Raw genomic sequence first — 14,063 nt, 5'->3', positions numbered from 1 at the left:
ACATTATGGGCCAGATTGCGGACATGGGGAGGAGTGAGGACACGATGTGAGGGATATGTATATGTTTAGTGATGTTTCCATGTTTAGTGATGTGTACATGTTTAGTGATGTGTACATGTTTAGGGATATGCACATGTTTAGTGATGTGTACATGTTTGGTGATGTGTACATGTTTAGTGATGTGTACATGTTTAGTGATGTGTACATGTTTGGTGATGTGTACATGTTTAGTGATGTGTATATGTTTCATGATGTGTACATGTTTAGTGATGTGTACATGTTTCATGATGTGTACATGTTTAGGGATATGCACATGTTTAGTGATGTGTACATGTTTGGTGATGTGTACATGTTTAGTGATGTGTACATGTTTAGTGATGTGTACATGTTTCATGATGTGTACATGTTTAGTGATGTGTACACTGTACATGTTTCGTGATGTGTACATGTTTCGTGATGTGTACATCTTTAGTGATGTGTACATGTTTAGTGATGTGTAAATGTTTAGTGATGTGTACATGTTTAGTGATGTGTACATGTTTGGTGATGTGTACATGTTTGGTGATGTGTACATGTTTAGTGATGTGTAAATGTTTAGTGATGTGTACATGTTTGGTGATGTGTACATGTTTAGTGATGTGTAAATGTTTAGTGATGTGTACATGTTTAGTGATGTGTACATGTTTAGTGATGTGTACATGTTTGGTGATGTGTACATGTTTAGTGATGTGTACATGTTTAGTGATGTGTACATGTTTCGTGATGTGTATATGTTTAGTGATGTGTACATGTTTGGTGATGTGTACATGTTTAGTGATGTGTAAATGTTTAGTGATGTGTACATGTTTAGTGATGTGTACATGTTTAGTGATGTGTACATGTTTGGTGATGTGTACATGTTTAGTGATGTGTACATGTTTAGTGATGTGTACATGTTTCGTGATGTGTATATGTTTAGTGATGTGTACATGTTTAGTGATGTGTACATGTTTCATGATGTGTACATGTTTCGTGATGTGTATATGTTTAGTGATGTGTACATGTTTAGTGATGTGTACATGTTTAGTGATGTGTACATGTTTGGTGATGTGTACATGTTTAGTGATGTGTACATGTTTAGTGATGTGTGCATGTTTAGTGATGTGTACATGTTTCATGATGTGTACATGTTTCATGATGTGTACATGTTTCATGATGTGTACATGTTTAGTGATGTGTACATGTTTCATGATGTGTACATGTTTAGTGATGTGTACACTGTACATGTTTCGTGATGTGTACATGTTTCGTGATGTGTACATGTTTAGTGATGTGTACATGTTTAGTGATGTGTACATGTTTCATGATGTGTACATGTTTGGTGATGTGTACATGTTTAGTGATGTGTAAATGTTTAGTGATGTGTACATGTTTAGTGATGTGTACATGTTTCGTGATGTGTACGTTTCGTGATGTGTACATGTTTAGTGATGTGTACATGTTTAGTGATGTGTACATGTTTAGTGATGTGTACATGTTTAGTGATGTGTACATGTTTAGTGATGTGTACATGTTTCATGATGTGTACATGTTTGGTGATGTGTACATGTTTAGTGATGTGTAAATGTTTAGTGATGTGTACATGTTTAGTGATGTGTACATGTTTGGTGATGTGTACATGTTTGGTGATGTGTACATGTTTAGTGATGTGTACATGTTTAGTGATGTGTACATGTTTCGTGATGTGTACATGTTTAGTGATGTGTACATGTTTAGTGATGTGTACATGTTTAGTGATGTGTACATGTTTAGTGATGTGTACATGTTTAGTGATGTGTACATGTTTCGTGATGTGTACATGTTTAGTGATGTGTACATGTTTAGTGATGTGTACATGTTTGGTGATGTGTACATGTTTAGTGATGTGTACATGTTTCATGATGTGTACATGTTTCGTGATGTGTACATGTTTAGTGATGTGTACATGTTTCATGATGTGTACATGTTTCGTGATGTGTACATGTGTGCTTTAGTTGAAATGTGGTGCTGCCCTCATGTATATGATTGTATTTTCCTGAGTTTACGATTTTCGTCCTTCTACTCTATTTATAAAAAGGTTTATTACATGAAGTAAGTCATACGTGCATTTGAAATGTGAAATATACATCTCGATATTTCCTGTTTACCTCTCCCCACGTCTTTCTTTCCTTGTCTCAAGAATATTCTTCTTGGTCCGGCTGCAGATCAAGACTTACATAAACTTTCTGGAACTCGTCATTACCTCCCAAAAGGTGTGCTCCGTTGGACTCTCATTGTGTACACGCATTGTACACGAATCTCTCAAGAGTAACTTGGTGTGCCCATTTGTGGGCATATTTACATGTTGTAAAATCCAAGGGAAAATGATGTCGCAACAGTACTAGCTTTACCAATCCCTCCACTGAATTGATGGATTGCTGATTAACAGGATTAGCTTTGCCACGTGTCCAATGTGACATATCCACCAGAATGAGGTAAACATGTACACAAATCACTTGAACACAAAAGGAGGCCATTTGGACCATCATTGCTCCGGCTGTATACGCTGTTGAGTAAGTGGGAATTTTATGCATTAATGGGCTATGAGGGGGTGCATTAGCTGGGAATTTCTGGATTAAAATATTACCTGCACGTCACTCAGTTGATCCCCACAATGAAAAGGTGTAGTTCACAGTTTTTCCTTCAATTACTCAGCCACACCTGACGTCTTCATTCTCTCTGGTGTTCATAAGGATGTTCGATTGTCAGGAATTTGCTGCAGAAGTCTCTTTTAAATCTTTAATCCAGGATAATATTGTACCAGCTAACTCCTCCTTCAGTGTTTGACATCATGTAACTTGTAACGCAATGTTTTTGCAATGGGAATCAGATTGATCTCAGATAACTAATTCGAATGGTTCAACATGGATGGTTCAACATGGTTCAACATGGATTAATATGGTTCAACATGGTTCAACATGGTCCACTATGGTTCAATATGGTCCAATATGGTTCAATATGGTCCACTATGGTTCAATATGGTTCAACATGGTTCAACATGGTTCAACATGGTTAAACATGGTTCAACATGGTTCAACATGGATTAATATGGTTCAACATGGTCCACTATGGTTCAACATGGTCCACTATGGTTCAATATGGTCCAATATGGTTCAATATGGTTCAACATGGTCCACTATGGTTCAATATGGTTCAATATGGTTCAACATGGTTCAGCATGGTTCAACATGGTTCAACGTGGTTCAACATGGTCCACTATGGTTCAATATGGTTCAACATGGTTCAACATGGTTCAACATGGTTCAATATGGTTCAACATGGTTCAACATGGTCCACTATGGTTCAATATGGTTCAACATAGTTCAACATGGTTCAACATGGTTCAATATGGTTCAACATGGTTCAACATGGTTCAACATGGTTCAATATGGTTCAACATGGTTCAACATGGTTCAACATGGTTCAATATGGTTCAACATGGTTCAACATGGTTCAATATGGTTCAACATGGTTCAACATGGTTCAACATGGTCCACTATGGTTCAATATGGTTCAACATGGTTCAACATGGTTCAACATGGTTCAATATGGTTCAACATGGTTCAACATGGTCCACTATGGTTCAATATGGTTCAACATAGTTCAACATGGTTCAACATGGTTCAACATGGTTCAATATGGTTCAACATGGTTCAACATGGTTCAACATGGTTCAACATGGTTCAACATGGTTCAATATGGTTCAACATGGTTCAACATGGTTCAACATGGTTCAACATGGTTCAATATGGTTCAACATGGTTCAACATGGTTCAACATGGTTCAACATGGTTCAATATGGTTCAACATGGTTCAATATGGTTCAACATGGTTCAACATGGTTCAACATGGTTCAATATGGTTCAATATGGTTCAACATGGTTCAACATGGTTCAACATGGTTCAACATGGTTCAATATGGTTCAACATGGTTCAACATGGTTCAACATGGTTCAACATGGTTCAACATGGTTCAACATGGTCCACTATGGTTCAACATGGTCCACTATGGTTCAACATGGTCCACTATGGTTCAACATGGTCCACTATGGTTCAACATGGTCCACTATGGTTCAACATGGTCCACTATGGTTCAACATGGTCCACTATGGTTCAACATGGTCCACTATGGTTCAACATGGTCCACTATGGTTCAACATGGTTCATTTTTCAATTTTCCCAATTTATATTTAATTTCCAATTTTTTCTTTTTTCAATTATATAATTTCCCCAATTTTTTTTTATTTCCAAATTTTTTAATTTTCAATTTTGCAATCTTTTCACGATTTTGTGTTTTGTGTGTCGGTTTGTGGCGGTTTGACTTTTTGTGTGATTAATGTTAGCTCTTTCACGAGCCTCGATCTTGTATACAAAAAAAAACAAAAACGAATCTGTTCACATAAAAAACAATTAAATTATTGAGGAATTTGGTCACAATTCCCTCCAGAGGATATTTATCTTAATCTTGTTTAAAATCACCGGAATAACCTCCTTCTCCAAACCCACATTAGTGTCCACATTTCATGAGCGTCCAGAGTTGATCCACGCAGTGAAAAGTGGGTCTACTCAACTTCTAACTTCCTGTCCTCCACGGACACTGGAACCCAAGACACAACGTCCGTACCATGTCAAACCGGGACAATGTCCCCGCAGGGTGCACCTGGAGAGGTGTGTTGTATGCATTCACCGATATTTTACACATTGTTTTTCGTTTAATTTATTACTCCTGACTGCAACATATATACAGTGCGTAATACATACAGTATGTACATACTAGCAGCAGAAGAGGGAGGGGTGAGGCAAGGAGTGGGGGGAGTGGGAGGGAGAGAGGCGGGGGGGGGGGGGGGGGTGTTGATGGGACAGGGAGGGGAAAGATATACTACATATACATCTTTTGGGGGGGAGGGGGGAATAATGCGACAGGGAGGGGAAAGATATACTACATATACATCTTTTGGGGGGGCGGGTGAGGGGGGGTTGAGGGGACAGGGAGGGGAAAGATATACTACATATACATCTTTTGGGGGGGAGGGGGGAATAATGCGACAGGGAGGGGAAAGATATACTACATATACATCTTTTGGGGGGGCGGGTGAAGGGGGGTTGAGGGGACAGGGAGGGGAAAGATATACTACATATACATCTTTTGGGGGGGGGGGGAGAGGGGGGGATTATGGGACAAAGAGGGGAAAGATATACTACATATACATCTTTTGGGGGGGGGGGGAAGGGGGGGGATGATGGGACAGGGAGGGGAAAGATATTGTTATGAATTTGGTAATGCAACATCTAGAGCTAGGTAGATCTGAATAGGTAGGTATTCGGCTGTCGTGACAGGGACTCTACATGTAATAAGTTATTGATGTTCAGGCGGTTGTCGGGGTAAGATGTATGAGTGTGGATCTACCTGGAGATTCGAGTGTTAAATAGTGAGGGATTAAAGGTAACGCCCCTGTGAGTCTCACCTAGTAATCAAACCTTTGTCCTTTATGGCACTGCAAACCACATAAACATTAGTTAGGTCCTTAGCGCAACATTAAATAATCCCCCTTTCCCTGACAAGGACTTCGTAATAAATTGACAGGAAACCAGGTCAAAAACACCACCACAATTGGCCGCCACCGTGTACACCTCCAAAGGCCTACAAACCTGGCCGGCACGTGTTATGCCAGGACCGCAGGGTCGCGTAACGGGGGAGATGTCAGGAGTCGCGGGAGGCTTTGATTGGCTGAGGAGTGCGCAATGTGACGTCATCGGCCACCAATATAGGGGACGGTCGGACGCCATTTGAGACGCGGCCAGTTGAGTCTCTCTGAGCAGACGCGGGCAGTGGAGTTGAGTTGAGTTCGTGGCAGGCACTGCAGACGCAGGCAGGCACCAGAGAGTTGAGCGGTGGTGGAGAGTTGGAGAGGACACGCCATTCCAGTCGCAGTTCGAGTGCAGTTCGGGTTGTAGGGAGTCGCAGGAGACACACGAGAGCACACCCAGTTGGCACTGAGCAGTTCGTTGGCACTTGGCTGCCAGCACTCCCGCGTCGTCGAGTCGAGTGGAGTTGAAAGGAGTCCTTCCTGTCCCTGGTCAAGTGGAGCCGCTGGCCTGCGTCGGACGCGTGGTGCTTGGAGCGAGGGGCCTCGTGGTGTGCGATCGGGCCGGAAGGAGCGGTGCTGGACACCAACAATACAAGACGACAAAGACAGATAAGCCCGATCTCCGCGTATATTTTGAACGACGGGACGTGTTATTTTCGTGATTAATCTCCCTCGTTTGTGTTTGCTGTCAGTCGTGTGGGGACGTCCCGATTTAGGTTTATTAGAATTATTAGATTTACCGGCGGGCTTTTTCACTGGCTTTACTTTTCCTAATAAACCCTTATATTACTTTTTGTACATAATATCTGAACGCAGTTTTCCTGGGTGTTTGATTTTAATAGATAAGGTTGCGGAGCCTTCGCTGCGCCCCGCCATTCCGCGCGTTGGTGTTGAACTTGAGTCCGCCATTGAGTGTTCGCCTCGGGAGTTAAAGTCTCGCAAATCGGTCATCCGTAACTGTGGTGTTAATCACGGTTACGCGACAAGTGGTGTCAGGAGTGGGATTTGAACCCGTCGGACAAATTTTTTTGTCCGCGGCGAGACATCGACACGGTCGGGCGTACATTGCGTCCGACGTTCGAACGCAAAATTTGTATAGGCGAGGCGGAGAAATTTAATAATCAATTGGGCATACGGAGCGCGATATCGCGTCTCCGTCAAATTTAAATTGTGTTTTTGGTATTAAAATAAATACGCGCGCGGGAAACAACCTTCCGAAAGGCGGATGTCGGAAGTCGACGAAATGGAGGTGCGCAGTGAGGCCTCCGTCAGCGTCGGGAGTGAGCCGGAAATGGGGGATATGGAGGATAGTGTTGGAACTTTCCCCGCCGCTGGGACGGCCCCGATAGATCTCCAGACCATAGTAAATTTAATAAATGCTCAGAGGGCCGATAGTGAGCGATTGGGAAAGCAAATGGGAGAAATGAAAAGTGGGATGGAAAATAAAATGGAGTCCCAAGGGAAGGAATGTAGGGAAGGAATGAAGGGAATGAGTGATCGATTGGAGGAACAAATTGAAGGGATGGAAAATAAAATGGAGTCCCAGGGGAAGGAATGGAGGAATGAAATAAAGGAAAGGAATGAACAATTGGAAGGAAAAATTGGGGAAATGGCACAGCAGCTGGGGGAACGAATTGATGGCATAGAAGGGAGAGTGCAAAACCAAATTACGGACGGACTGGGGAAATTTGAGGGTAAAGTAGAAATTCAAATGGGGGAGATGGAAAAAGCCATAGGGGTGGAAATTGAATTGAAACGGGAAGAATTAATGTCAAAAATAGAGGAGGGCGTGACCCAGGCTGTCCAAATGGGGGAAAAGTTGGAGGGTCAGATTGGTGCCACAAATGCTCGAATTGATAAAGCAAATGGGGACCTGGAAGGCTATCGGGGCCGGGTGGATGCCAGAATGCTACAGCAGAGTGAGGAATGGGGACTGCTCAACCGACAGGGGGGCAAATTGGCCGAGGAGGTGAGCGGGGAAGGAAATTTGGAATGTGAGAGTTGTAATGGGGAATGTTTCCCACATTCTGGCCTGGTTGTTTATCGGGACCGTGTGGATGTCACAACACCCCAACCGGGGGATGAATTTGGAATTGTGCAGCACCAGGGCGGTGGTGCGGAGCAAGAGGGGGTAGAGTTTTTGGGGGTCCATGCGATAGAGCCGGACCGGGTATTTATTGGGGATATTGATCAAAGCCTGGCGGGGCCAGGAATGATTTGTAATGAGGATGATTTGATCCAGCGGCTGGAGACCTGTGACAGTCCCATGGAGGTAGAGCTTGTTCAGGCCCAAAGGAGCCTGGGAGATGAGGTGAGTTGGTCCGAGGAGGTGGTTGGAATGACCGAGGGGACGCTCACTGTACACTGCTATTTGGAAACAGAGGCTCCAAAATTGGACAACCAGTTGGGGGAGTGTGTTGGCTCCGGGCTGGATTTGGATCTTGGAGGATCGGGAGATAGAGCTTCTGGAGATTTGGTCCCTGTAGGGAATTTGGATCAACTGCAGGGAGGGGCAGAACAACCGGTGGTAGAGGTTGTTCCCTGCAGCTGCGGGTTGGCAATGGGAATGAAAATTTGTAAAATAAAATGTAAAATAAAATTACAATGGGAAATTGATTTGGAGCAGCCATGGTGGGGATTGGTCCCCTGGCTGCGGGATCTGGATATGGAGAGGTCATGGGTGATGGCCTCGGGCAAAAGTTGCCCCTTTCAAAATTTGGGTATGCCAGCCAGCTGGGGGGCTGTGATGGCGAGATTTGGACGTGGGGTCCAGCCTTGGGTGTCGAGGTACGACCTGGGTCCCACGGGGGGTCTGGTGGAGTGTGGCGTCCCTTGTCCGTCGGGGCGCCGTCCGAGCTGGTGGCTCGGGCCGGCAGGGTCACCGGACCCTGGTGGGGGTTAAGACCTCCAGAGGGGTCCGAGGTGGTTTCTCAAGCCTGGGTTGGCATTTATTGAGGACCACTAGGGGGAGGTGTTGTGGGTCGCGCTTTGGTGGTGGCACTGTGGATGGCCAACTTGGGACTGATGTGGTGACCACCCGGGCATGCGGCCTGGCATTCTCCTCCAGGGACTTTGGGACAACTGGCATGTGATGACCTGCCATGCCGTGTTGGTCGATGGACGCGGGTCAAACCGAATGGACAGGGATGGAGATAGCCTGCCGGACAACCATTGGGGCATCTGTGGAACGTGATGGTGTGAGTGACCTTCCACAGATGCTCCGTTGTGATTTATGGACTCTCGGGTTGGGAAGAGAGCCATGGGGATGTGAATCGGGAGATGTGTAACGCGCCGAGCATATGGGCCATGCTCGGCTGGCATGTGTATGGCAAAGCATCCTTCTTTGGTGAGGTGAGTGAAATGTGACAAATGGTTGGCATGGGTAATCTGTGGGTTAGATGGAAATTTAAGGGTGGATTTTGAAATGCCATGGTGGACACTGTATAGTGACGCCATTATTGATCCAGGTGTGTAGACCAAAGTGTTGGAGGCTGTGATGAAATTAATAGGGTAGCAAGACACAGCTTTCAACTGGTTGCGGGGGCAACTGTGCTGATATTTGGGACGCGGGATGATGGGGATGTAGTTGTGTAGCCTGAGGGTCAACGTGGTGCTGTGCGTGTCCGAGGTGTGTGGACCATGTCTTCTGGGTGGGTCTCCTGGTGGAGCATGGCTGTTGACTGGACCTTGGTGTGGTCAAGTGTGGGTGAGCACTGGGGGGCTGCAGTTCTGTAGTCGGACTGGGGGATGATGGGGAGGTGCAGGGGACGTGGCTGTAGGGATGCCACGCACTGCGACCGTGCCCCCCAGGGCCGAGGTTGTGTGTGCGGTAGTGTGTGTTGTGGCAGCAAGTGCTCACCACATTGGCCAGCTGGGGCTGCTGCAGCTGTGTTCCTCGCAGGGGGGCCGAAGGATGGATGGTGGGTCGCACCCTTATGGACACTCATGGGCCATGTTGGCGTTTTGACTGCTCACCTTGTCCCGGTGACCCTTGCACGGTAGAGGTGCAGAGCTGTCGTGGCCATAGGTAGTTGTGTAGTGATGATCACCGTTGGATGCGGATCCACATACCTGCCAGTGTAGTGGGGACAAAAGAGAAATTTGGAAGGATTTGGTAGGCCCAATGTGAAATTTTGGGAATTGTAGTGGTGGATGACACTCTTGAACCTGACCAACCTGCAACTACCTGCACTTGAGGTGAGTGCTTTGAGGAGTACTGTCCCAGGCTTCAGGATTTGCTTTGGGAAATTGGGGACATGTAATTTGGAGTTGGGAGGTGAGAGCGAGTGATGACATGGCCGGTGAGGGGATGGAATGGGAGCCACAGTGTCTTGTGGGTGGCGTATGTTTTTGTGTTGTGGTTAGGTGTTTTGATGTGGTCGTGAGAGTGGAACCTGGAGAGTGAGTGATGATTATTGGAGATAATGAGGGGCGATAATTGTGCTTTTTGGAAATGTGCTAATGGAAATGTGTAAGGATTCAATGATTCGAACTGTGAATGGGATTTCACATTGGCAGGCCATGGCAAGCCTTGTAACACCTTTTACACCATCTATGAATTGTGCTGAGTTGTGTGGAGAATTGAATGGCAGCGGGGGAGGAAGTGTGTTTTGGGGTCTTGTGGGTGGGGAAGGTGTGTGTGTCCGCAGGTACAGAGCAAGCTCTGAGGAGCGATGCCTGCGGGCCCCCCTCTGCGGCAATTACCCCTGGCAGCCGGTGGTAACTGGAAATTGGAGCTCGTCGGTGGAGGGTCTGGTTGGGCGCCGCGGGGTGAGGAAGTCCCCCGGTGACCCGTGTTGCTGCGCGAAAGCAGGAGGCAAAGGAGCCTGGTGTGTGTGGAGACCCTCACCGGCGAGGTAACGGCGGAAAGGGGCTGTTGGGCTGTCATGGGGCCAAGAGGTGAAGGGGGGGGGGCAATGAACTTGTAAGTCGGTTGACTTGTTTTTGGGACTGCGGGCACCACAGCCTGATGCGCCCCCACCATCTTTTTGTGCGGTACCTCCCCGCTGCCTAGTTGAGGAATGCACACACACGTGAATGACATCAATGCCATGGTCCTGCAGGGGGGTGTATTGAAGAAGAACCTTATTGATTTTTGAAATGCCTTGATGACCTATGGAATGAGAATGAGTGGTTAAGGGGTCTGTGTAGCATGAATGTGGGCGAAATCCACCGAGCCGTGTCACTCACCTGTAACATCTGGACAGGGCCGTGGAAAATTTAGGGGGATGCATTGGGGATGGCCCCGCAGGTAAGGTTGTGTCTTGTGGCATCCACCGGGGGACGCGGTCTGTAGACCGGGGTATGTACAAAGGTTAGAGTTTTGAGTTTTGGAAAGATGGTTAAGTTTTGTGGTTAAGTTAGTGTTGTGTGTTGTTGTTTCCTCCCTCCACAGGAACAACGAAGAAGATGTACATACTTGCATGATGGTTAAGGGGTTCAGCATGTTAAGGAAGTGTAGGTAGGTAGTCCGACTCACTTCCCACAGCCCTTCCTGATTTATTTCATAGGTTAATTAAGTGTGTGACAGTAAGTGTTAAGGCTGGAATGGTAGCCCTGCGGTGAACCTTGCAGGAGCTACGGTTCCAGGGGGGGGGGCTGTGTTATGAATTTGGTAATGCAACATCTAGAGCTAGGTAGATCTGAATAGGTAGGTATTCGGCTGTCGTGACAGGGACTCTACATGTAATAAGTTATTGATGTTCAGGCGGTTGTCGGGGTAAGATGTATGAGTGTGGATCTACCTGGAGATTCGAGTGTTAAATAGTGAGGGATTAAAGGTAACGCCCCTGTGAGTCTCACCTAGTAATCAAACCTTTGTCCTTTATGGCACTGCAAACCACATAAACATTAGTTAGGTCCTTAGCGCAACATTAAATAATCCCCCTTTCCCTGACAAGGACTTCGTAATAAATTGACAGGAAACCAGGTCAAAAACACCACCACAATTGGCCGCCACCGTGTACACCTCCAAAGGCCTACAAACCTGGCCGGCACGTGTTATGCCAGGACCGCAGGGTCGCGTAACGGGGGAGATGTCAGGAGTCGCGGGAGGCTTTGATTGGCTGAGGAGTGCGCAATGTGACGTCATCGGCCACCAATATAGGGGACGGTCGGACGCCATTTGAGACGCGGCCAGTTGAGTCTCTCTGAGCAGACGCGGGCAGTGGAGTTGAGTTGAGTTCGTGGCAGGCACTGCAGACGCAGGCAGGCACCAGAGAGTTGAGCGGTGGTGGAGAGTTGGAGAGGACACGCCATTCCAGTCGCAGTTCGAGTGCAGTTCGGGTTGTAGGGAGTCGCAGGAGACACACGAGAGCACACCCAGTTGGCACTGAGCAGTTCGTTGGCACTTGGCTGCCAGCACTCCCGCGTCGTCGAGTCGAGTGGAGTTGAAAGGAGTCCTTCCTGTCCCTGGTCAAGTGGAGCCGCTGGCCTGCGTCGGACGCGTGGTGCTTGGAGCGAGGGGCCTCGTGGTGTGCGATCGGGCCGGAAGGAGCGGTGCTGGACACCAACAATACAAGACGACAAAGACAGATAAGCCCGATCTCCGCGTATATTTTGAACGACGGGACGTGTTATTTTCGTGATTAATCTCCCTCGTTTGTGTTTGCTGTCAGTCGTGTGGGGACGTCCCGATTTAGGTTTATTAGAATTATTAGATTTACCGGCGGGCTTTTTCACTGGCTTTACTTTTCCTAATAAACCCTTATATTACTTTTTGTACATAATATCTGAACGCAGTTTTCCTGGGTGTTTGATTTTAATAGATAAGGTTGCGGAGCCTTCGCTGCGCCCCGCCATTCCGCGCGTTGGTGTTGAACTTGAGTCCGCCATTGAGTGTTCGCCTCGGGAGTTAAAGTCTCGCAAATCGGTCATCCGTAACTGTGGTGTTAATCACGGTTACGCGACAATATACTGCATATACATCCTTTGGGGGGGGGGGGGGGGGAGATGATGGGACAGGGAGGGGAAAGATATACTACATATACATCTTTTGGGGGTGGGGCTTTGTTAGGCCCCTCCGTTTTGGGGGAGAGGGGGGGGGGGGAAGGGAAAAGGAAAAATTAACCCGTGCAAAGAGTGCTTTAACCTCAGTGTTGTCCAGGTAAAATAGGAAATTCAAATTGTAATACCCTCTGCCACCATCACCAGGTGGCGCTACACGGTACACATTTACATAGAGAATGTACGCCCCTTTCCTGGCCCCCCACACCCCCGAATGAAGCCGCGGCCACATAGCCTATGTTACCCCTAGACAAAGTTGTATTAATAATTGTACCCCAAGTAAAGTATATAAGTGTTTATAGCTGGAGTAACCGACGACGTTGCCCAAGCATAAAATAAACATAAACATATTTGAAATGAGGGCAAATATAATGGGAAAGCAATTGCATCCAAATGTCAAATCGCCATTTTACCTTTTCGTTGAATATATGAGGGGGAATGTGCCGTCGATCACGTTTCTGAGTTAATATGATGACCTTCAGGAAGAAGAAGAAGCCTTACAACCAACTTCGACCGCTTCCGGAATTGTTTTATTACTTGTGTTCAAATGTCTGGTAATTGTTCTGTATTTATTTATGCCAATGTGTACTTGTATATAACTGTCATTAATTTAAAAGGGCTTCGGGACTATCGAGCGATTTTTCTTTTTCTTTAACTCCAAAAAAACGACCTTTGTTTTTTCAATTTTTTTTTTTTTTGCCTAAAACACTCCCAGGGCCTCACTGATGAACCTCTGAAAGTTTGATGAAGATCCGTTCAGCCATCTCTGAATAAAACGCGGACACACAAAAACTGGGCACACACACACACACACACACACACAGACAACTCGCGTTTATATATATATATATATATATATATATATATATATATATATATATATATATATATAGATGATGTACTGTATATATGAGTCATACACATGCTATATACAGTACATAATAATGTCGATGTCACTGTCATAATGTCCATGAAGGTGGCCTGAGTTCCATGGTCGCTAACCTCCCGTCTTATTCCTGTTGCCGGACCAGGCTGCGTCGACGGTATGCAAAGGAGGACGTCTTCAAGCTCTTTGAATCAGCCGGGATAGACCTTGAGCACGAGATGGCGGTCGAGAGTGGAGAGCTGACCACCCCGGTCGGGGCGATGTTCAGGAACTTTGACTCCGACCAACCAAACTACCTCCCTCTGGAGGTAAAATGCCCTTTTCTTTCCGCACAAATTAACAACATTTGATGTAATTTAAGTTTTCCGGTTACCCTCGCCTGAGGAGAGCGTATTGCATTTGAGTCCGTTTGTCTGTCTGTTTGTCTGTCCGTGTGTTTGTTTGTCCGCACAGAATAAATATGTTTTTCTCTGCAACCGTTGGTCCGATTGACAGGAAATTTTCACCATAGGTGCAACTCCACCTGT

General features: G+C 46.2%; 1 protein-coding gene across 1 annotated transcript in view; it reads left to right on the top strand.

Annotated features, from left to right (window-relative positions):
• The window catches only part of DNAH1 (dynein axonemal heavy chain 1), a 220,518-nt gene that overhangs the window by 4,901 nt on the left and 201,554 nt on the right, over window positions 1–14,063 (top strand). Inside the window, exons 2-4 of the mRNA XM_078777248.1 lie at window positions 2,198–2,270; window positions 4,569–4,725; window positions 13,682–13,844. Of these exons, the coding sequence (XP_078633374.1) occupies window positions 2,198–2,270; window positions 4,569–4,725; window positions 13,682–13,844 (393 nt within the window). The remainder of the gene's footprint in view (window positions 1–2,197; window positions 2,271–4,568; window positions 4,726–13,681; window positions 13,845–14,063) is intronic.

The sequence above is a fragment of the Myxine glutinosa genome, chromosome 5 (assembly GCF_964187855.1).
Source record: "Myxine glutinosa chromosome 5, kmMyxGlut1.1, whole genome shotgun sequence".
In the NCBI taxonomy this organism is placed as follows: Eukaryota; Metazoa; Chordata; class Myxini; order Myxiniformes; family Myxinidae; genus Myxine; species Myxine glutinosa.
The sequence above is the reverse complement of the archived record's forward strand: the minus strand, read 5'-3'. Positions and strand labels throughout refer to the sequence as shown.